The sequence below is a fragment of the Aptenodytes forsteri genome, unplaced genomic scaffold, assembly GCF_000699145.1.
Source record: "Aptenodytes forsteri isolate BGI_AS27 unplaced genomic scaffold, ASM69914v1 Scaffold87, whole genome shotgun sequence".
Taxonomy (NCBI): Eukaryota; Metazoa; Chordata; class Aves; order Sphenisciformes; family Spheniscidae; genus Aptenodytes; species Aptenodytes forsteri.
Genome location: NW_008796041.1, coordinates 1,800,444 through 1,822,802, shown reverse-complemented (window position 1 = coordinate 1,822,802; position 22,359 = coordinate 1,800,444). Strand labels below are relative to the sequence as shown.

At 47.1% G+C, this 22,359-nt stretch overlaps 2 protein-coding genes and 1 long non-coding RNA gene across 4 annotated transcripts in view; all 3 read left to right on the top strand.

The window, feature by feature from the left end:
* Positions 1-1,497: 1,497 nt before the first annotated feature.
* LOC103904132 lies at positions 1,498-6,961 on the top strand. Its single transcript, XR_657882.2, has 5 exons — positions 1,498-1,602; positions 2,400-2,484; positions 5,583-5,653; positions 6,215-6,317; positions 6,881-6,961. It is a non-coding gene; the product is annotated as an uncharacterized LOC103904132 (long non-coding RNA).
* Positions 6,962-8,102: 1,141 nt separating this feature from the next.
* Positions 8,103-20,439, top strand: LOC103904131 (phytanoyl-CoA dioxygenase, peroxisomal). Of its 2 annotated transcripts, none has more exons than XM_009285501.2 (9): positions 8,103-8,322; positions 12,286-12,341; positions 12,917-13,027; positions 13,145-13,310; positions 13,994-14,075; positions 15,863-16,044; positions 17,032-17,181; positions 18,608-18,739; positions 19,992-20,439. In XM_009285501.2, the coding sequence occupies exons 1-9, from the start codon at positions 8,230-8,232 to the stop codon at positions 20,043-20,045; spliced, it is 1,026 nt and encodes a 341-aa protein (XP_009283776.1). In that variant the 5' UTR covers positions 8,103-8,229; the 3' UTR covers positions 20,046-20,439. The 2 variants fall into 2 exon arrangements, with proteins under 2 accessions (XP_009283776.1, XP_009283777.1); XM_009285502.2 differs by lacking the exon at positions 8,103-8,322 and adding an exon at positions 8,366-8,417.
* An 857-nt stretch (positions 20,440-21,296) lies between these two features.
* LOC103904158 (phytanoyl-CoA dioxygenase, peroxisomal-like) overlaps positions 21,297-22,359 on the top strand; it is a 7,950-nt gene continuing 6,887 nt past the window's right edge. Inside the window, 1 exon segment of the mRNA XM_009285543.1 lies at positions 21,297-21,361. Coding sequence (XP_009283818.1) covers positions 21,297-21,361 — 65 coding nt within the window.

The following is a 22,359-nucleotide window of genomic DNA, read 5'->3' as shown; positions in this document are numbered from 1 at the left end:
AGTTGTCTGTGCAAAAAATACTGGTGTAATTCCTTTTTTTTTCCTGCCGTTTTGTGAAGTTTATTCTGTATCCTGATACAAAACTGTGGAGTTGGCTTCTGTTCATTTTCTTTATGGTCATGGACAAGACTGTCACTACATAGGTTATTTTATTAGATTAAAAAACCCCTAACTAGACCAAATGCATGCAAAAGAGTTGAGTACTTCTGCGTGAAAGTACTTGTTACAAAGACCTGTTGTATTTTAAACTGGCGCTAGATGTGTGTGAGCTCACCCTGAGCAGAAAAATACACTGGTTGGTAGATGTTGGGGTTTTTTTTCACTTGTTATGCTGGTTAGTTCATCAGCCAGGTGTGAAACCAACACTTCTCCTTCCCTAGACGTGCCTTGAACGGTAGAAGGTTGATCTTCAAGGGGAAGGGTGTGCGGAGGAAGGCTGCTTAGCCAGCGAGGTGAGTGAAAATTCACAACCATGGCTCCAACCTTTCGTGACAAGAACCGTTTGGATTTTCAGAGGAAAACTTCCCTTTGCAGCTGCTGAAGCCAGCTACGAGCAAAACCCCTCTCTCGGGTGAACTGATGGTCGAAGCCCCTCCTGATGTTTCCTGATGGCTGGAATTTACATCCCAAAGTGCTTCCTGGCTTGGCTGGCTGAAATGTGCAGCTGAGTGGGCGATCACTGAGTTGGGAAGTCCTCTGTTAGCATCACCTGATCAGTTAAGGAGTGTGGTGATTTGTATAAGAAGTTTCATGATTTGTTTTGCTAAATAAGAGGTGGTAGATCAAGCATAAGCTGTAGGAGGGTATATTGTACTGGCTAGCAAGTCCAAAGACATGCAGCTTTAAGCAAGACACTTAAAGATCTCCTTTTAAATGAAGTTTTTTGAGATGCTGGCATAAAAAGCTGTAAGAAAGCAACAGTGAACAGTTGGTTTTATTAGCTATGTCCAGTCATTTATACAAACGTAATGTGCTTTCGTTTGCATACACAGGTACCTCTGCATGCACCAACTTCCATCCCTCAGTCTGTATGAGAAGGCTGCTTGTAAACTCCATCGAAGTTGAGAAGAGTGGAGACTGAGAAGAAAGAATTTAATGATTGGAATATTCACTAGCCTAAGCAATACATTTGATAAGTAGCATGTGTTCTTGGAAAGCTAGTATCTGTTCTCTCTCTTTAATACATTGGTTTCCTCAGCCTTTTGCTTTTCCCCTGCATCAGGGGAAAAATAACACTTAAAATTATCTGTGGCAGTATATAAAGTCAGAATAGTCTTGTCCTGTTGTTTTGGTTTTTTTTTTTTTTAGGTATTACTTTGATTTCATGTTCTGCTAGAAATTCAGGACTGACCCTTTTCTACTTAGGAGATAAGAGAATTAATGTGAATGCTGCGGCGAGAGGGCAGCAAACCTGAGTGACTGCGGGGGGAACGGATGGGCAGGATGGCCACCGCTTGCTGTTTTATTGATGATTTTTTTTTTTTCTTTTTTAACTGAACCTCTGGCAAACAGTTGGGAAGAGTCACCTGCTGGGGGTACATCTGCATTCTGACCACACGACGTGACAGCAACCTCTGTGGCCAGTGCTTGAAGAGGGGAAAGGTAATAAAATATCCCCTTATTCAGCCTTTAGCTAGGCATTTTTCCCAGGCTGGGCAGTCATGAGGGAGAAGGGGATCCCTTTGGGGAGCTGTAGGACCTCAATAGGAGCAACATGTGTGAAGGAGACTTCTGCTTATCAGCTCGCTAACTGCTGAGGTCAGCTGGCATTGCAAGGGCCAACCGTGCAGGAAAAGCTTGGGGTTTTTTAAGCTCTTAGTGCTCAGAGCTGGCTATGATGGATCCAGCTGTCCCTGGTACTTCTGAAGGCATCTGTGTCTTTAGGAGTGGGTGCGCACCCACAGCTCAGAAGTTAGGGACAGCTGTAGTCCCGAGACCCTGTTTCTCAGGCTGGAGAGAGAAGCCAGGCTGCAGTGCCTCTGTAGGTGGGTAGGGGTTGCCCAAAGCTTGAAATTCAGCAGAGGCCAGGAACTAGAGACAGGACTTTGCTTTTGTGGAAGGCGACGCTGTTCAACTTGGTGGCAGCCTGTCTCTCCACAAACTAGAATTGCACCACAACCATGTGTCCTGGATTTCCTCCACGTGCATCTAAACTAGCTTTAATCTGGCTTGCTCTGCTTCCAGCAGCAGCAGTCTAGATTTCAGCACAGGCTTTGCTGCTCCAGACTCTGATTCCAGGTATATACCTCGTTGCCTTGCCTGCCCCATCTCCAGACCACAACACTACATCTTTCCTTCCGTCACCCAAGACGTATTTAAGCTAATGCTGATATTCCAACCAGTGCTGTTTTGTGCTTTTGCTTGCAATGTTGACATATTTTCTGTTGTATTTTTTGAAGGCATGAAAAAGCTGTTGCCCCGCATCTCCAACCTTCAGAGAGGGGGAAATAGTAACAACAGAAAAATGGTCCTGATATTTCTAAGGTAAAAATAGATTTGTGTTCAGATGCACATTCCTTACTGTAGTAGGTCAGTTGCAGGATGCTGCTACCATCACAGCTGAACTCTTAGAATAAATCAGTTTGGAACAGATGTCTTGCAGTCTCCTGGTCCAAAGCAGGGACAACCTTGAGGTCACATTAGGCTGCTCAGGCCTGTGTGCAGTCAGGCTTTGAGTATCTCCAAGGCCAGAAATCTCAATCTCTCTTAGATTTGTGTTCAGATGCACATTCCTTACTGTAGTAGGTCAGTTGCAGGATGCTGCTACCATCACAGCTGAACTCTTAGAATAAATCAGTTTGGAACAGATGTCTTGCAGTCTCCTGGTCCAAAGCAGGGACAACCTTGAGGTCACATTAGGCTGCTCAGGCCTGTGTGCAGTCAGGTTTTGAGTATCTCCAAGGACAGAAATCTCACAATCTCTCTGTACCCCTTGTTTCAGTGTTTGGCCGTCCCCATTCTGCGGAATTTTCTCCTTACATCTAACAGGAATTTTCCTAGCTGCAGTTTGTGCCTATTGTCTCTCAATTTTGCTGTAAACCTTCGAGAAGAGTTTGGCTGTCTTTATCTCCCCCCATTAGGTACTTGCAGACAGCTGTAGGATCTCCCTGGAGCCTTTTCTTCTTCAAGCTGAGCTATTTTCTCAGCCTTTCCTTGTGCATCATGTGCTTCAACCCCCTCATTTTGGTGGCTCTCCACTGAAGTCACTCCAGGATGTCAATGTCTCTGCTGGGGAGCCCAAAACTAGACATGGTGTCCAGATGTAATCTCACAAACTGCCTCATAGAGGGGAAGAACCGCTCCCCTTTGACCCTCTGGCTGCACTCTTGCTCATGCAGCCTAGCATGCAGTCGGCCTTCTTCATTGCGAGCATGTGCTGCTCGCTCATGCTCAACTCGTCTGTCAAGTCCTTTCCTGCAAAGCTGCTTTGCAGGCAGGACCCAGCTCGTCCCACAGCACAGGGTTACTCCATGCCAGGTATGGCACTCTGCCTTTGCTGAACTTCCAGGGGTTCCTACCAGCCTGCCCACTGAGGTCCCTCCAAGTGGCAGCCCTGCCCTCCAGCAGTAGGAACTGCTTCCCCAGCTTGGTGTCATCAGCCAGCTTCCTGAGGATTAATTCTTGTCCAGGTCAGTAGCACAGAGATGAACCAGCATCGGTTCTGCTACCGAAAGCTGAGGGATGCCACTAGTGACCAACTGCACTTCGTACTGCTGATCACAGCCCTTTGAGCCCGGCACTTCAGCTCGTTTTCCACCCACGCTGCAGTCTGCCTGTCCCAACGAGGCAAAAGCCCTCCTAGGGCCAAGGTGCACACTGCCCGTTGCCCTACCCTAGCCCACAGAGCCATTCCATCGCAGAAGGCGAGGAGGTTGGCCAGGCCCAGTTTGCCTTTGGTAAATGTGTGCTGGCTGTTCCAAATCATCTTGTCCTCGGCGTACGTGGACATGGCAAATTCAGGAGGGCTTATTCCATGATCTTTTTGAAGGCTGAGGTCCCCAGATCCTTTTTCTCGTCCTTTGTGAAGGCGGCTATGACATTTGCCTTTTTCCAGTCATCAGGAACCTCTCCTGGCACAGGAGAAGAGCAGCTTTGCAGTCATGTTGGCTCCTACAGATACATCCCACATGGTCCCATGGACTTGAAAATGCCCAGTTTGCTTCAGTGGTCTCCAACTCAGTCTTCTGCAGTGTGAGTGAGGCTCCACGGCCCCAGACTCCGCTGCTTGGTGCACTGAGGCCAAGAACAGACCATGCCAGCAAAGCCCTAGGCAGAGAAGACATCGAGTCCCTTGATCTTTTCCGTGTCCTTTGTCACTAGGTCCCCCTATTTTGTTCTCCATTGGGTCCACATTTTCCTTTGCCTCCCTTTTGCTGCTAATGTATCTGTAGAAGTCCTTCTTGAATCTTCTGGTGATGAGAAATGAACCTGTGTGTTGGTGGTGGATTTTGTTGTTGTTATTGTCTCATCTACATCTGTTTTCCCTGGCATCTAAGTTAAAAAAAGCTAGTTTTGTTGAGTTGAAGCAGCTGCCACTTCCCTTCCACAGTAAATTAAGCTTTCAGAAGACCTCATCTTTGGAATTACAGTTCTGATCATAATGTGGAGTTTAATAGTCAATTGAGATGCTTATTAAATTATAACACTGTGCATTAGGACCATTCCTGTATTGCTGGAGAAATCTCAATCATTTAGTTTTTATTAGTTTTGTGATTTAATGAACAGGAAACATTAACACTAAAAGCCAAATGCAAAACAGATGTATAAAAATGTTCTATAAAATTCGGGAAACTGACAGACATAGCTGTAAAAATACTTTGCAAAGACACAGCCCCTCTTAAATGCCATTAATTTTAATAAAAAGATGAATGCCACCATCAGGTTTCTTAACGAAGAAAATCCCTCGTTTCGTTTCTTAGATTCATGAGATTCAGTCTGTACTTTAGTGAAGCTTGTCAACAGATTTGAAAATTATTCACTCTGGAGTGTTTTGGGTTTGGGGTTTTTTTTGATAAAAATCAGAGTGAGATGCAAAGGACAGGGTTTTTCATATGTGTCCACACACTTCTCCTGTTTTTAGAGAGCACGGCTACACCACAACCAGCGGTCACGCCATTGATGTCACCGCATGGTTCTCAGCGCTGCAGCCCAGAGTGGTGCCAGCAATGCCCGAGATCAGTCTTTTGTGGTATTAAAGTTTGATCGTGGACTGTATTAGCGTGAAGGTACAAATAAAGGGCAGTCACCTCAACCATCCGCTCGGTGCCAAGGTGGATGAGGTATCCTGAATAATTTTGGGGTGTGAAATAACAGGGTGGTCCAGTGACATGGGAATTACTTCACAAGTCAGTATGGCTGGGTATTATCAAGATTACCCAAGAAGCAGTAAGTAAAAAAGAATAATTGTATTCAGTGCACAAAGCAATTGGTTTTTTGAGGCTGCTCTTGTTTAAAAATGCATGTATATGTATGTAAGCGTGTATTATGTATGTATAAAAGCATCTTAGTTCTCAAACTCATAAATCAGTACAGCAAAATCACTAACTACATATTCTTTTTGGTTTGTTGTTTTTTTTTTTCAGATATGAAAGACACCTTTGCATAAGATGCTGTCAAACACATACAGTGGAAGAAATATCTACGTTGCAAACAGGTCCGTATCACAATTGGCATGTGTAGTATTGTTCCGCTTTATCTTTTTCAGTGGGACTCTTACCTGAATTTTGAAACAGATTAAGAGTTACTGAGGTTCCTGTTTCAGTTTGGATTGTGAAGGCAATTGCAGCATGTATCTGAATTATAAATAGACCGTTCAGTGCAGTTATAATTAGGACTTCAGTAATAAAACTGTTACTCTAGTCGTCTCTTTTTTTTTCTTTCCCTTCCCCCTCACTGACTTCAGTAATAAAACTGTTACTCTAGTCACCTCTTTTTTTTTTTCTTTCCCTTCCCCCTCACTTGAATTTGATTTGAGGGACTTTTATTAATTTTCTGTTTACCTATGACTAAGAGTTTTCCTATAGCTCAAGAGTCAAAGGTCTGATTTTGTTGGCAGTGAAGTGCTGGCTGCTGTCGCTGCCGCTGCTAGTTGTCCCTTCACAGTGCCTGTACGCTTGCCTCTGACTGCACAAAATAGTTTTGTCATATGTGAGGGTTTTTTGGGTTCCTAATCTTGTTTGTCCCATTTTTGTGAACAGCCTGTGTTTTGTTGTAGCCCCTGATGGGAGTGACTAACTGCACCGAGCATACGTGGAGCCGCTGACCATGAGAACCACAAACAGGAATGCACCCCAGTCCAGGCAGCTGCCACAAATGAAGTATGTAAAACCTGCTCTGGTACACCTTTACTTAAATCATTGAGAGTTTTGCCACGTGAGTTTTAAAGGGAATCAGCTTTTAGGATACAGGTTAAGTTCAGAAGCACTCCCTATCCATGCCTTGGCTTCTGTTTATCTGTAGCAGTAACATGAAGCTTAGTATATTGACAGCTGAGTTTTTGATCCATCAACGTGTCACCTCAGATTCCAGCAAAACCTGTTGCACAATGGAGTTAAGCTTCATAAAGTAGCTGTGATGCAGTTTGGTGCACGTCCTTTCATCATGAGACTGCCTGGAGCAACCAGGGGACTTACTCTTGATGGTGCATCTTTGGGAGCAGGGCCTGGCTGGATTGCTCATGCAGAAGGGGTTTATGAACCAACTGGGCAGGTGTGAAGATCTATTTGCATAAGCTGGGTTGGCAAAATAATGCAAATTCTTAGCATAACGTCCTTCTAGTCCTGATGCTGCTATCCAGCTTATATTATTACAGTGTATTCGTTACTGGGTTCGCTGCCCTCAGTTTACCACTCCTCTCTACTCTTCCTGCTCTCTCATCCAGATCTCCAGCTCCTCCATTTTCCTGAGAGAGTAGGTGGGAGAGCAGCCTGCAAGGCTGGACCCAGAGCAGGCAGCACACTGCCTTCCTCCTGCCTTCATCCTCTGCAGAGCTCTTACTTCTGTCCCCACCTCCCTGCAGTGCTTCGCTCCATCCTGGTCAGAGATGAATCCCCCTGCCCCAGGGAAAGGAGAAAGATGAAGGACAGCAAATTCCAGCAGGAGATACCCCACCTTTCAGCAGCATCTGCTTCACAGCGTAGGGCTTGACGGATGAACTGACTGTCACACCAGCGGCACAAGCTAGTCTGAACCGTGACATGGGGGGCCTGAAGTCCACTTTGCAGGGGTGGTGAGGCTCTACAGTGCGGTGGCAACAGGGGACATGTACAGAGATGACAAAAATCGTCTTCTGAACTGTGCTGCAGGTCTTAGTTGCAGGGCTGTTTTCAGTCCCTTAATATTCTTCTTGAATGTGTCAGCTGATGCACTCACAGTGTTAATTAAGGCAGATGAGAGTGTGCTAAGGACAGTATATATTGAATATGCCACTCTTAAGCGTATCCCAGCTGCAGAGGAATACCAAGCCTCTACAGCTTATTTTTTGCAACCTCTATTTGTAGCTGCCCATTTTTTACCTACCTACCCCAGGTTTTCCTCTGAGTTTTTTTTTCCTCCCTCCCCACTTCCCCAGGTGCTGCACTGCTCCTTTTGCTCCTTCCCCTCTTTTCTTACTCAAAAGCACCAGAGCTGTCCCAGAAGGCTGGACAGAAAGGCCACCCAGCACAACACCCAGCCTCAGCTGGGGATTTGATGCAGGCTGCAGATATCCCAGATCTGTATCAGTGCAAATGAGGTACCTGGGAAACACACTCCGCCACCACACCGGGATGACAGTGGGGCCGTAAAAATCTCTCCAAACTGACTCATGGAGGGACGAGGCAAGCTCTGACAGTCTCCTTAGGGACAGGAAATAAAGAAAATATCCGTGCCGGCCTCGGCCGTGGTCTGTGCCCAAAAGCGCCAAGCGTTGCCCTCTGCACAGGGCTGATGAAATCCTTGCAGCTCAGTAACTGCTGGCAGAGAAGGGGAAAAATACGGGAAGGGAGGGGACGTGCAAAAGCATGCGCTGAGCTTTCCCCACGTACGTCCCGGCCGCCAGCAGGCCCTCCCATTTGCAAATCCTGCCAGCCCTTGGCTCCCGGCAGGGTTTCTGCAGCCTTTCTGAGCATGCACGGCTGCTGGCGCATGTGCAGCCGAGGCTAAGGCTGCAGACGCCAACAGGGCCCTGCTCCTCCTGGCTGTGTTTATAGGGTCAGGCTGGGGGCCGAGCGCTCCGACTGCCCGGGCACAATGGAGCAGCTCAGGAAACGGTCGGGGGCAGCGGCTCCGCTGGACGCCATCCTCCGGCACCTCTCCCCGCGGCTGGGAGCAGCCCCTGCTCCTGTATCCTTTCTGACGTAGGGTGGGAAGGGGGGGATAGATCGGATGATCCCATCCCCTGGCACCTCTCCCCGCGGCTGGGTGCAGCCCCTGCTCCTGTATCCTTTCTGACGTAGGGTGGGAAGGGGGGGATGGAGCGGGATGTTGGCCCCGTTGGGGTCAGGGCTCTGCTTCCCCCGCCCCAGCGAGCTTTGCACATTGCTCCCCGCACCCTGCGTGCCTGTGTGTACATGGGCACTGAGGAGGGGTTTGGTGGTGGTTTGCCCTACAAGGACACCCTGCCCGGGAAGGACGTGTGGGCAGTGTCCCAGCCCCCTGCCGTGGTTACGGGGTGGTGACATGCAGGGGGACCGTGCCCCATGCAGCCCTTCGGCGAGCGGGGATGCACCAGGACAGCGCTTCCCCTGGCAGCTCCGGCTGGTGTTTTGGGGTCAGCACCCGTCCTGCCCCGAAAACCTCTTGCTGCCTGGTGCTTTCTCCCTGAGCTTCAGCCCTGCAACCTGTCAGGCGTGGGGATGTGCCGCTGATGGGCCAGCTGCCTCTTGGCAGGCCCCCCCGGCACATCTCCCCGGCACTGAGCATGGAGGTTACCTGCAGCAAATTTTCCTCCTAGAGATTCGTGGGTTTGGGGGAGATAAACTCTGCGAGGCTTAGCAATTGCACAGTGAGTCTCAGACCTTGTTGAGAGGTACGGACTTGACTGGTAGACCGGCAGCAGGAAAAACATAAAGGCTTGGTTTGTGAGTGGGAAATGAGGTGGAAATGTTGGAGGCTGACAGCTTTATGACAGGTCAGAGAAAGGAAACCAGGACAGAAGGAAGTTTTCACATTGGTCTGTCCCATGTTTCCAAAAGTTAAATGAAGACTGCTTGCTGATAGTATTTTTAAAGCTGGTGCCCTAAATGTCATGGTTTGTTTTTTTTTTAAAAAAAAAAAAGATTTTTAAATGCTGCCGTTTCTCGGTGAGAGCTGAATGCTGACAAGTTACCTCTGAATTATAACTGGCAAAGAGGATGTGATCAAACAGGATGTAGGAGTATGTAATGTAATTTCAATTACATTAAAAATTTGAAGACAGATGGATAGTGGTTGACTCAGACTGCCATAAGACAAAGGTGCAAGTAGGAACACAAAATTGGAAATAAATGCTAGGAAAAGCACCCTGGTTGTAAAGAGAGAGTAAGTAAGGAAAGGCGCTGCACAAGCTGTTTTGTTTTTAAATCCAGCTACAATGGTCCTGATGCATAGAGCTTTGGCCAAAAATATGACTAAATTGTGCTGGAACAAGAAAGGTGTGTGGATAAAATAAATGACAGAATCTAGTAAGAATAGATTCATTTGATATATGCTACCTCAGTGCAGTGATTTTCTTGTAAACTCTGGCTTGGTTAATTGGGTAGGACAGTCAATTTCCCTTCCAGAAAATGCCTCTCCTTTTCTGAAGGGAGAAATGTCTTAATAGAAATGACTTGACAGAGACATAAAATGTGAAAGCCCGCGGGGTCTCTGCACTGCCTTGCTGGGGTGCAGAGATGCACACCCACTTCTCTCTGCTTAGTGAGCCCTGCAGCAGGGGTTAGCTGCCTTCTGCTGGCCCGCCCCAGGCTCCGACCTTCCCAACCTGGAGAAGAGAGCATCCTGATGCTCTCTGTTTATTTAAAATTAAACCTGCATAATAGAGAGCTTAATACCATTTTGTACATACCTAGTTTCCTCCTGTAGTTGCTTTTAGGGGTCGGTATATTAGAGATCGGTGTACGTTGGTTGTACTGGTTTATTGGAAGATGAGTTATTTCTACACAACAGTGGAAAAACTCCGCCTTCTCAGAGTCCTTGCTTGTGGCCTCAGGAAGGAGAGGAAGCAGCGGAAGGTGTAATGTGGCAGATTTTTCTTGGGAACTTGACATAGGAGCCAGAGGGGAGTGCTGCATCGGTAACACCAGCACTTGCCTCCTTACAGGAAGGCAGCCAAGAAAAAGCCACATTCACAAGTGCCTGCAGAAAACCTGCCTTCCTACAGCTGTGAATTCAGCTTGGGTGCTGCCTGGTTTGGGACACGGGGAAAAAAAACAGCACACCAGCTGTAGAAGTGAAGGTTTCCTCAAAATGCAGGCAAACGGGAGATTCAGAAAGCAACTGCACCTCTTGAGTGATTTGGGTGTTTGGCTTCTTCAGGTCAAACCCTGATGCTGCTGGCAGAGCGGTGGCTGTCAGGCCAGGAGCTACAGAGCACCAGGTGTCTGTGAGATGGTTTCTAAAAGAACTACGCAAGTTTACCGTGCTTGTCTTAGATATGCAGGAGTTTGCACCATCCCTTGAGGCTCTGCAGGGAGATGCTTTGGAAAAGCTTCTGGGGATCTTGAACCTCACTGTGCCTGTGCTTCAGTCTCTCCAAAAGTATTATATTGCCTGCGCAGTTGGCTAACATGTCTCTGAATACATTATTCCCAAACGGGTGTGTGTGAGGGGAAGGGAAATGTTTAAATACTCCATGTCTTCACCAAAATGAGCCGCTGGAGGCAGCGGCTGCTTCCCAGCCTGTGTACCTCTTGTTTTCAGTTGTCCAAGCAACCCAAACTTGTCCTTTGAGTGTTGCAAGGTGGCAAGAGCAAAACCAGTGAGATGAAGAGGCACTGCAAAGCCCAGGAGGAAGGTGTTCAAATGGAGTCCAGTGCTTGGTGGACTTGTCTGCTGTCCCCCCGTTCTGGGAGGTGGAGGTGTGCTGAGGAGGGCACTACAGCTGGGGTTCAGCCAGCGCCTGTGTCTCCATCAGCTGTCTGTGGACGTTTAGGAGCCTGAATGTCCAGGAGTCCCATTTTCACTGAAATTGGACCTGAAATATGGTGTGTGGAGCGGTAGTGCCCTCAGTTGGGGAATCCCTTGCTCTGGGACCTGCTGTGGTCGTTTCCACCTGGTCTCCCCATGTCCTCTTCCTTCCTTCTCTCTTCCATCCAGTTCTCAGCACCTTTTCCTCCCTCTGGCTTATCATTTTTGCTACACATTTTTGCATGTGTTGTGTTTCTTCTCCCACTGTGTGTGACTCTTGACCAGCTAATGTTTAAGCTTCCTGGTGTAGGGACCATAGACACAACTGTTGTGATGAAACCTATTTCTTATTCCAGAAGCATGCATGCTTTTATGGCACATTTAAAAGGTAGTGGTGAGCAGTAGAGGAAAGTCTTTGGTTTACATAAAACCCTGAAGCACAGGGGTCTCCAAACATGCATGTGCAGACCCAGAGATCTGCATGGACCCAGAGATCTGCATGAAAATGCTCTTTTTTTGGTCTGTCGGTGAGAATGCCTCTCTCTGCATTGGAGAACACAACTGTGTTTATTTAAACATGTTGAAATGAATTGAGGTGGAGGACAAGCCCGTAGCTCTCCTCTCTTCGTGCTCTCCCTATCAAGTTTGGGAGGGACCTAATTTCTGCAGTAACTGGAGAGAAGGTGAGGGTTTGCACCACCGCATGGGAATGTGAAGTCCCAGGTTCACACCATATGACTTCTTGCTCTGAATTTGGCGCGCGGATGTTAGGAGGGGAGAGATGGAGAAGCACCTCCAGGAGGCAACGCAGGTTTGGGTAGGTCTGGCTGCTCTCTGGAGCATAGGGAGGGAAACTGGGCAAGTAAATATCTCCACTGAGCATCTCATTGAGTGTCTAGATGTTCTGGGAGATGAATCGAGGCCTGTGGACTACTCTGGAGTCTCAGGCACTTTGTACTGACTTTTCTATATGCGTGGACAAGGCTGTACTATGCTGTTATTTTATACTTCTCTGCCAGACGTGCTATTCCGAAGGTGGGAAAGATTTTTTTAGAAGCAAAATAAACAAGAACATGAATTAGAGGTCCAGCACAGCACTTATCTTTAAGATGAACCGCATTGTAGGATTCAGAACGCATGTGTATAGATGTTCTTCTACTCCGTTGTGCTTGGGTGTATATTCCTTAATTTCCATCCCAGACAAGCGTTCCTACTTCAGCCCAAGTTAGTGCTGTTCCTCAACCAGGGAGGTTTTGGTAAGCTGTCTCTTCCTTTGTAGAGATAAAAAAAAAATAACCTGCAGAACTCAATTCTTTTTCCACCCTAGCACACGTTTTGATCACTAGACATTGGTTAGCCTTTCATTTTGCAAGGTTATATTCTCTTTTGTTTAACTGTAGTTTAATAAAAAAGCTTAACCATGCATCTTGAAAATGTCTGAGTGGATAATCTGACTGCAGAGACTATTCCCGTGTGCTTCAGTATCTCTGTTGAGAGTAAAGCTGCTGAGGACCGATCCCAGCTTTCCTGCTCGCTTCTCCGCTTTGGGAGGGCATGAGGGGGATGCTTTGAATTCTGTCTCGGAAGTAGTGGGTGGCTGTGGGCAGAGATGCTGCACGGCCACGGACACACCATGCTGGCTCTGCTGGGGCATGGGAAACACTGCACGCCTGCAGAGCCACGGTGGACATGCAAGTGAGGAGGGTTTCTCACCAATTCTTCCCAGCAGCCACCGATCCCCCGCATGGCACCGTCCTCCTGCTGGGTCTCGCCATCGGTGCTCCCATTGCTCTGCCCGGCCCTACTAACGTGTTTCTCCTCTGTGTCTCAGCTATACCCTGGACAACGATGTCCTCACCACAGAGCAAAGGCAGTTCTATGAAGACAACGGGTATCTGCTCATTAAGAAGCTCGTTTCTGACAAAGACATTGAGCGCTTCAGGTACGGGGCACTTGCCTAAGGTGCTGGGGGTCCTGTGTGCAGCAGCATCCCGAGGGAGCTCTGGGAAGCTGGAGGAAGCTGGACTCTCCCAACATGGATATACCCTCTGCTTTGTAGGAAGGAGTTCGTGAGGATCTGTAAAAAAGAGGTGAATCCACCGGGAGCTATGATTATGAAAGACGAGTCCCTGAGATCCCAGTATGGTCAGTCTGAAAAAGTAGTTAATAAAGTGCAGGACTTCCAGGAAGACAAAGAGTTGTTCAGATACTGTACTCTGCCAGAGGTAAAATTAAAAAAGCAACAAGAAGGGGAATGGTGGTGGAAGAGCCTATGTGAATGTATCTATGTTTTAATGCCTATGTGAAGAAGCTCTTTTTTGGTTCCGCTAAAACTATATCCTTTATTCCTTAGAGCCCCTGTATGTCACTCCCATAGGTACATATGCAAGGAAGGAATATCAAGCCATCTTTTAAGAGTGTTCTGCATGAACACGGGATGGATGGTGGTCGGGGCAGAAGACTTGAAGCAGTGCTCCCCCACTCCTGTGGTGCGAAGCCAGTCAGGAATGTGACTAGCCCAAACCATGCCAGGCTAGTAGGACAGATCAGCAACGTTTTCTGAATGTCTTTTATCCAGGCAAAGCATCCGCTCTCTGGGCAGGTCCAGCTTTGTAGCCAATATTCATGTTGTGGCAGACAGCCATAGCTTTGTGGAATTATGACCCTCCCCATCTTTTCAACCCCACCTAGCAGCCTGGTGCGCCATCTTCCACCTGGGCCTCCTACCACCATGCCCGTTTGTGTGCCATGCCGGATCCTGCCTCCTGTCCTGCATCCCTCCATCCCGACCTCCTCCTCCTGTACCCTAGTCCTCAGCCAAACATCCAGGTCCCAGTGCTTCCTCAGCAATCTTTCCTCTTGTCTTTCATGTTTCTAATATTTTTTTCTAATTTTTTCTTCCCTGTAGGTCCTCAAATATGTTGAGTGTTTCACAGGGCCAAATATCATGGCAATGCACACCATGCTGATAAATAAACTTCCAGATACTGGTAAGGAAAACTTGGATAAGAGGAAAATAGAGAAATTGTGGGGTGTGTGCTGTCTATCTGGCCAAAATTGAACTTAGTGTTTTAGAAAAGCTGTTTGAAAAAAATGAGACAAATTAAAACCAAATAACTTTGAAAATTTACGAGGCCACTCTGGCAATAGTTTTTCTTTTAACCTTGGCTTAATGAGGTAACGTTTCTCGTCTTTCAATGTTCAGTGGATGTTTGTTTGCTAAAGATGGTGGTTGTCTTGGCTGCACCACTTACGCGTTCAAAATGGGCAAGCGAGCTCCCTGTTCAGCCAGCTGCACTTGCATAAAGGCCCAGGGTTTAAAACATGACATGCTTTTCAAGCTTGACTTTTCAAATGTGTTGAAAATTAGTGCTTCTGTGGACCTCGGTAAAAGGCAATAAGTACAGAGATCATCCTTTGCTTGGAGTTTATACACTCCTGACCTCACTGACAGTTGTTGCATGCTCAGCGCTTTGATATGAAGATACTTGAATAGGTGCCAAAAGAAGGTTTTTGAAGCCTGGCTTTGGCTCCTGCTGCTGGAAATTGAGATCATAATTTATACAAGGGTGATGGGCAGGGAGAGAGGAAGAGAACCGGACTAACCATATTACAGTTTTTCAAAGTAGCTTTGACTCTGCATAAGCTGTTTGGGTTTAGCGAAGTTGAGACCTGAGCTATGTTTCTTGTTCTCAGGTGTGCAGCTTCTGAGCAGATACAGAGTACATTGAGTTATTAAAATGCAAGTCATCTCCACTGGTCATCTTAAATACTCCACAGAAAGTTGTGTCATTTTGGTTTGGAAATTCAAGAGAAGACCATACATTTTTAAAGTAAAAACAAAACAATAACGGACAAGAAATGGGAAGCTGCTCCATATTTGCAAGGTCTCCATTCAGTATCTTTGAGGAGTACTTTAGGAGAGGTGCAGATCTCAGGAGAGTATTCAAGGCTGCCCAAAATCTAAATAATATGGCAAATGACCCAAGTGGAAACATCCTAACTATATTTATTTGACGAGCAAATTCAATGGCAAAATAAATATATAAATAATATATAAAAGGCTGTTTTTGGTGTGGATGATGTGTTTCCATGTCCATAGTGGGAAAAGAAGTAACAAACAAAACTTCAGAAATATTTATTTTTTTTTAGACTTCATGGAAAAAAGCCTCTAGGGCAAAGTCTAGTAGAGTGCTGGGTAGACTGTCTGGGGAGGCTGCAGTCCATAAATTGAGATTTTTTTTTTTTTTTTTTTAAATGAAGGCTAAATAGACATGTGTTGGGTGCAGCACAGACAGGGTTGATTCTGCTTGCAACACAGCGATAGATCAAGTGACTACCGACAGCACGGCTGTTTGAAAGTCTTTGTACTGGGAAGGGTTTGTGCAACACTGTGCTGGTTAAAGTTCACGAGACTGGAGAGCAGCCAAAGTGAATGGTGAAAACTTGGCAGGGGGTTGTTGGTGGTGAAGGTCAGCAACAGGAGTCTTATGAGGGACTGCACAGCCAGGCAGCCTCCTGGCATTCGCTGTGTCCCCGTGCCATTGCTGACCCGAGAGCCACCACTGTGGTCTTGGTCCATCTTGGGATGGGGTGTAAGCTAACCCATTTGGCTTCCAAGTCAGTGGTGGGCTGGAGCAGACGCTGAGTACACAAAGTCTCTCCAGTGGCAAGCAGCAGCTTCTTAGGACACGTTACAACAACTGCAATGGTTTAGTGGGAAGGAAAAGGCTGTGTCACGTTTGATGAGGTTGAAGGTTTTGAACCTGTGTTGCAGATAAACAGACTTTTCTCCACCCCATGCATCAGGACTTGCACTATTTCCCCTTCCGGCCTGCGGACCGCATCGTGTGCTCCTGGACCGCCATGGAGAGGGCTGACCAGGACAGCGGCTGCCGGGTCGTGCAGCCAGGGACACACAAGGAGCCCCTGAAGCCTCACGGCTATCCAAAGTGGGAGGTAGAGCAGCACTGGGGATTGGGGAGGGCGTGCGTGTGGGGACCACATTTTGGCTGGGGAGAGCTCACCGTGGAGGGATGATGCGCAGGTCAAAGCTGAGGTTTTCAGCGATGGTTTTTCTGTTTATGCAAACTGTCGTGGTTTAACCCCAGCTGGCAACTAAGCACCACAAGCTGCTCGCTTGTGTCAAAGGCCTTGACTGTGTGTCAGCACTGCTCAGCAGTAACAAAAACATCCCTGTGTTATCAACACTGTTTCCAGCACAAATCCAAAACATAGCCCCATACTAGCTACTATGAAGAAAACTAACTCTATCCCAGCCAAAACCAGCACAGCAAACACTGACTTGTTGCTTTGGGAGAGAGTTGCTTGGTTGGCCTCACTCCATGTAACCTGGGTAGATTTGCCTCTATTCCCACCTTCACCTAGAAATTGTCCAGCACATCGTGGCATAACGGCATAAACACATACAACCGTTTTCCACTGCCCTTGCCAAGTCTGAGGACTCTTTCTCCTCCTGTGAATTTGTTCCTGCCTGGTGAGGATGTGTACTGTCCTGAAGAGGAGAAATTGGATAGTAAACAACTGGATGCAATTAAATATCAAGCAGTATCTTCTTCTTAAGAATGGATGTTTCCGGACCTGGCCTGGCATTGGTGAGGGTTATACTGGGAGCAGAAGGCTGGACCCCAGCTGTGGCATCGGGCCGCACTTGTGGGATTCCCCAGCGCTCTTCTCTGTTCTCTCCCGCCGAGAAGTGTTCTTAATTGTCTGAATTCAGCTTCAGAAAATAGAAAAAGTATTTTGCTGTACCTCAGGCTTGACGTAGGAAGACTTGTAGGCAAGCGGGCAGGCTCTTAGTTGGGCATACCGAATATGCTGCCCAGAGGAAAGCAGATCAGTACCTGTCCCTGCTGTCCCTTGCACTGAGAATTGGCACCTCCTCTAATTTTAACCGAATGATTTCAACTCAGCCTTTTTTTCTAGGGTAAAGCCAACAAACTTTTCCATGGGCTGCTTGATGAGGATGAGAAGAGTCCCAGGGTTCACCTTGTCATGGAGAAGGGAGACACGGTGTTCTTCCATCCCCTGCTCATTCATGGCTCTGGGATAAACAAGACATCAGGTTTCCGAAAGGTAGGAAATCATCTCTTGACAGAGCTTTTGACATTTTTGTTTTTTTAAAACTGATCAAACTACCCCCCCACTTTCCAAGCTTATGAATATGTGGATGAACTTTTTAATGAGTTTTTAGCTTCCTAATATATTTTTTACACTCTCTTTTTTATTTTTTATCTTTAAACATCTCTGTCTTTTGGGAGAAGAGCATGCTGTGGGGCTGCCTGAGAAAAACAGAACAGGAGTAGAAATTAGATGTTGAATCTATGTTTGAAGCCTGGCTGGCTGTACTTGCTTTTCCAATAGTTCCCTTTCAGCTGTCCCAAATATCAGGAGCTCCTTTAACTTTCTTCCCCCTGCCTTCTTGGTATCTCATCTCTGGATAGCAGGAGCCTCCATCATCCGATAAATATTTACTTATATGATAACATGACCCATTTTTCTGTTAAAGATTTGATTATGCATCATCTGTTTTGCATCATGATTATTTAACTGAAACAGGCAAAAGAGCCCTTCTTTGGAGGCCTGATCCTTTCTCAGAAGTGGATTCATCCAGGCACGTAAGGGAACTGTAGCCTCTAGTGTAGCCACTAGCAGCAATGCAGATATTTCCCTCATGCATTGCAACACAGACTGCTCTATTTTTATTTTCTTTTGCCTGCATCAACTACTACATTGCCCGTTCTTTCAGCCCCAGTAGCAGTTTACTGGTGTGGAATTCCTTCCTCCTGCAATCCTGAAAGCAGGGAGGACATCAGGTACTGAGAGTCTCATCTGCTGGCTCTTTCCTGGCTAGTGGAGCAATAGTCCTGTTTAGTATCCCACAGAAGCACAAGAGCTTCCGCATACTGTGCCAAATCCCAACATTTGTCTGCCTTTGGGGTAAATCGGTGAGTATCCTGGAGCTCTCTGAGCCAGGTTATGGTCCAGCACCCTTTGAGATCTGGCACGATCTCGCTTGCAGCTGGCATAGCTCGTGTAATGAGAGAACAGCTTTTTCTGGTGGGGCATTTCTATTTATTTCCTCTAGACTCTGCTTAAGCAAGAACTGATTACAAAATAAGTGCATTGATGTGACTGTCTGGGTGCAGAAAGTAAGAACCCTTACTGAGCACACATTCTGCTCCAACCCTGACTTTCCCTATTCCCACTCTAGTAAGCTGATATTGCGAGATCAAGTAGTACAGTTCATGCTGGGGGAGTGTTTGGGAGAGGAGGGAAGGAAGAAGAGCATGTCAGCAAGCAAGAGTATTTCTCCAGCAAGAGTATTTCTCCAGGGGGACACTCTCAGGAGAGCAGGAGTGCTCGGAAAGGAGGAAGGAATTTGCTGACACGATCTGTAAGGAAGGGGTGGGGTGTCCACGATCTGGGATACACGAGATTTTTTTCCACCAGTCATTTGTAATCGATGTGGTAGTGAGTGATGCCCCATTTCCTCACGCAGAGTATAAGCTGTCACTTTGCCAGCTCACAGTGCTACTACATTGATGTCAAGAACACAGACCAAGAGCACCTGGAGAAAGAAATTGTGGAAATGGTTCGCAAGAAATACAACGCGACTTCCGTGGAACTCAGGGTAAGACTTGGCTATATGCCCTTTGTTACAATCCAGGTCGGTTCCCTTTCCTAAGCCTCCCTCACGTGACAGATTTGTCCTTTTTGCTGTGCCCGGTTTGGCAGCTCAAGCTGTGCAAAGCAGAGGTGCTTGGCAGAATAAAAGACCTGATGTTCAGAGGATGACCAGCAGGCTTTTTGAGGACCTTTTTGCTCATAAGGCTGCTTCTTGCTATGCTGGAAAGTGGCCTTGCTCTCTAGGCGGCCCCTTCACATCCCTTGAGCTGTAGAAGTTCCTCCTCCAGCTCGGCTTGTCAAAATGGGTTTTGTGAGCACGCCTTGATCCCTTCCAGTGCCAGCTGAGCTGGTGCAGATTAGATCAGCGCTTCATTATGCGGCCGATGTTGTAGCATGAGTGAGGAGGAGCCACAGACTCTGCTGTCTTGATGGCTCAGCTCTGAGGCTGCTCACGTGCACTTCTTATACCATTTGAGGGGGTCCAGACTTCGCCCCACCGGGTAGCAGTGGGGAGGGCTAACGTGGCAAGACAGGAACGGGATGAAGTCTATGCAAGCTTTGCCCTTCACTAAATCTCCTGGTTCACGGTTTGTTGTGGGGAGTGTGTCTGAACCAGAGCTCTTTGCAGTTATATTTGGACTGCACGATGTAAATAGGAAGACATGGTCATCTCTTGCCCTGAATTTGCAAGTATAAGAAAATGCAATAAACTCAGTGCTCGTCCACAGTTTGTATGTCCACAGTTCTTACAGTTTCCCCTCCTAATGGCAGGTGGATTTTCCTTTATTTCCTGCTGGTTTCTGCTGCTCGAGGAATATCCCTTGCTCAGGGGCAGCAGTATGCAAGGTGTAGTCAGTCGGTGAGCTTTTTTGATCACACAAAGGCGCACACGGGAGGCACTGTGTGCACAAGGACGCAAGGGTGACTTCTGCAAGGGTAGTGTTCTCCGTGCTGCTCACGTTTCCTCTTCTGCCACCTTCCAGAGCTGAACCATGGGCATCTTGCAGTCCGTGTCACACCTGCAAACAACCTACCTCCTGGGGATGGAGGTTGCACCTCTTTCTTAGTCAGGGCTGCATTTTAGTTCTTGATATTTAGGGTTCAAAAGGATATTCAGTAAGTGTTTTGGTATGTTTTTATGGGTAGGTAGCTAAGCTGAGAATGCTGTATCTATTTCCATCTCTGTAAAGTGGAATCCTGGTCACTGTTTTTGCTGGCCCTTGAGGATTTTCCTTTGTCTCATTTTTGTTTTGAAGGATATTTGGAACTTCCGAGCACGGCTTGTGCAAGGGGAAAGAATTAACCTGTAGAACAACTTCTGAAGAGCAGGATGGAAAACACGTGCCTGAGAATGAGCTTCTCTGATCGGAGAGTGCAGACTCTGCCTCAGCAGGCAGAAGTAGGTGTGCTTTGTTGACCACTGTATTGGTAACTTAGCCAAATGCTGCATCGCAAAATCATTTTATGCTAATACAAAATAATTGCACTGAGGTTGAACAGCTGATGTACGTCAAGGAAAACCTAACCTAGAAAAACAGAGACTTGTTGTGGTTATCTTAGACAATTGAAGAATTAAGTTCTTGAAAGAACACCTTGATTTTCTTGATGTTTTCATTCTTGCTTTTTAGAAGTTTCTCACATGACACATCTTTGGAATGATGCTATACTAATATAAGATATTATGCAAGAATTTATGCAAGGGTATGTTTTTTAACGTTTCCAACTTCTTTTCCATGCAAAAGAAAGAAAATGAATCTGAGTTTCACGCAAGCTCTCAGTATGAGCTCACATGGGAAGTCATTAGTACAGCTGATGAAGGTGGGGATATTGGTACCAGCAGAATCAACGGTGTAAGGAACTGGATAAAGGGGAAGCAACAACCACTCACATAAAAAAAATGGGACTGAGGAACATGCTCGCTAGTAGAGTTCCTCAAACATGACCTGGTGTGGCATTGTATCTTAATGAGCAGCGCTGGCACAAGTGAAATATGTGGCTGACAGAGTTGGGAGCTACTGGGCAAGCGAACCAGCCTCCTGTTGGCCTTGCACAACTGATCCCAAGTCTGTGTGAAATGAGGGAGTCCTCCTTTGAGTCTGGCGGGTCTGGGAAAAGGTGCCTTTTGGTGCTGCCAGGTCGGGGAGGTGGTTGGATGCTCCTCAGGATGCACTGGTGGCAGGGTGGAGCGACATGCACTGAAATGATCCTCTTGCCTTTCACAATGTTTTTCCTTGCTTTCTGAAAGACTCTTTTGCTTTCAGAATCTATTTTTTGAAATACAGATTAAATAAGAGCAAAACTGTATTTGAGGGCTGTGTTGTGTTATTTCTGCCGCTCAGAAATTCTGGCAGTGGGTGCGTCGTTGAATACCCCAGTGCAAAACAGCCATCCTCAGCTCTTTTCCACTCCCCCCTTCCACCCGAAGAAGGTGCCAAAACAGCACCAAAGGCTGCACTGATGGGCTCTTGTGGCTTCTTCTGCTCTGTTATCTTGCGGCTCGGGAGGGCACTCAGGCGAGACAGGAGATCAGGTACAGTCCTGTCCTCAACCCACAAGGCTCAATGGTGGACTGCCTAGACAAGCGGCTGCAAGTGGAAGCTGTTGCAGTCATTTCATACATGACAACGTAATGCAGAGGGGTTTGTGCTTCTTCCTCTTCCCGCAGCATCTATGGGTTTTCTTGTTTGTTTGTATGCTTTTTAAACAAGGCAAGGTTTGAGCACAGTTATTGTGTGGGTTCTAAACCCTTGGTGGTGCGGTGAGGTGTCTGGGCTGTGGTTCCCACCTGGAGACAGACATTGCTGTTCCCAAACACACTGCCCGTCCCCCAATGATTTTTTTCAATCCCAAAGTATCAAGCTATTTCCACCAGAAAGGGGATTTTTTTTGCTAATCTGTGAAAAGCTCACGTGAAAAAAAGGAAGAGCCCTGCCAAAACAAGGACCAAGTTCAGCAAGTGGCCTCCACCTTTTTTGGAGTCAGAAGAGACTGAAGGAAAGCTGACCCCAGTTCGTAATGAGGACATGCTGCATTCAATCCACTCCTGGTTCTTGCAGCAAGAGCCATACCTCCACCTTCCCTCCTGCAGCCAGTGCCTTGACCCATGGGCTGTGAAGTTGGCCCAGGGAAAGGGAAAGATGAAGAGACAGCAAATTCCAGCAGGACAAACCCCACCTTTCAGCAGCATCTGCTTCACAGCGTAGAACTTGAGGGAAAAGTGAGGATGAACTGACTGTCACACCGATGGCACAAGCTAGTCTGAACCGTGACATGGTGGGGCAGAATTCCACTTTGCAGGAGCAGTGAGGCTTTACAGCATGGTGGCAACAGGGGACATGTGCAAAGATGTCAAAAATTGTCATGGTTTAACCTCAGCTGGCAACTAAGCCCCACACAGCCGCTCACTCACTTCCCCCACCAGCAGGATGGGGGAGAGAATCAGAAGGGTGAAAGTGAGAAAACTCATGGACTGAGATAGACAGTTGAACAGGTAAAGCAAAAGCTGCGCACACAAGCAAAGCAAAACAAGGAATTCATTCACTCCTTCCCATCGGCAGGCAGGTGTTCAGCCATCTCCAGGAAAGCAGGGCTCCATCACGCGTAACGGTGACTTGGGAAGACAAA

Coding starts and splice junctions, on each gene's coding strand:
- LOC103904131 (XM_009285501.2), top strand. CDS start 8,230: ATGGAGCAGCTCAGGAAACGGTCGGGGGCAGCGGCTCCGCTGGACGCC. Junction 8,323..12,285: donor TGGGAGCAGCCCCTGCTCCT/GTATCCTTTCTG, acceptor TTTCCATCCCAG/ACAAGCGTTCCTACTTCAGC. Junction 16,045..17,031: donor ACGGCTATCCAAAGTGGGAG/GTAGAGCAGCAC, acceptor CTTTTTTTCTAG/GGTAAAGCCAACAAACTTTT.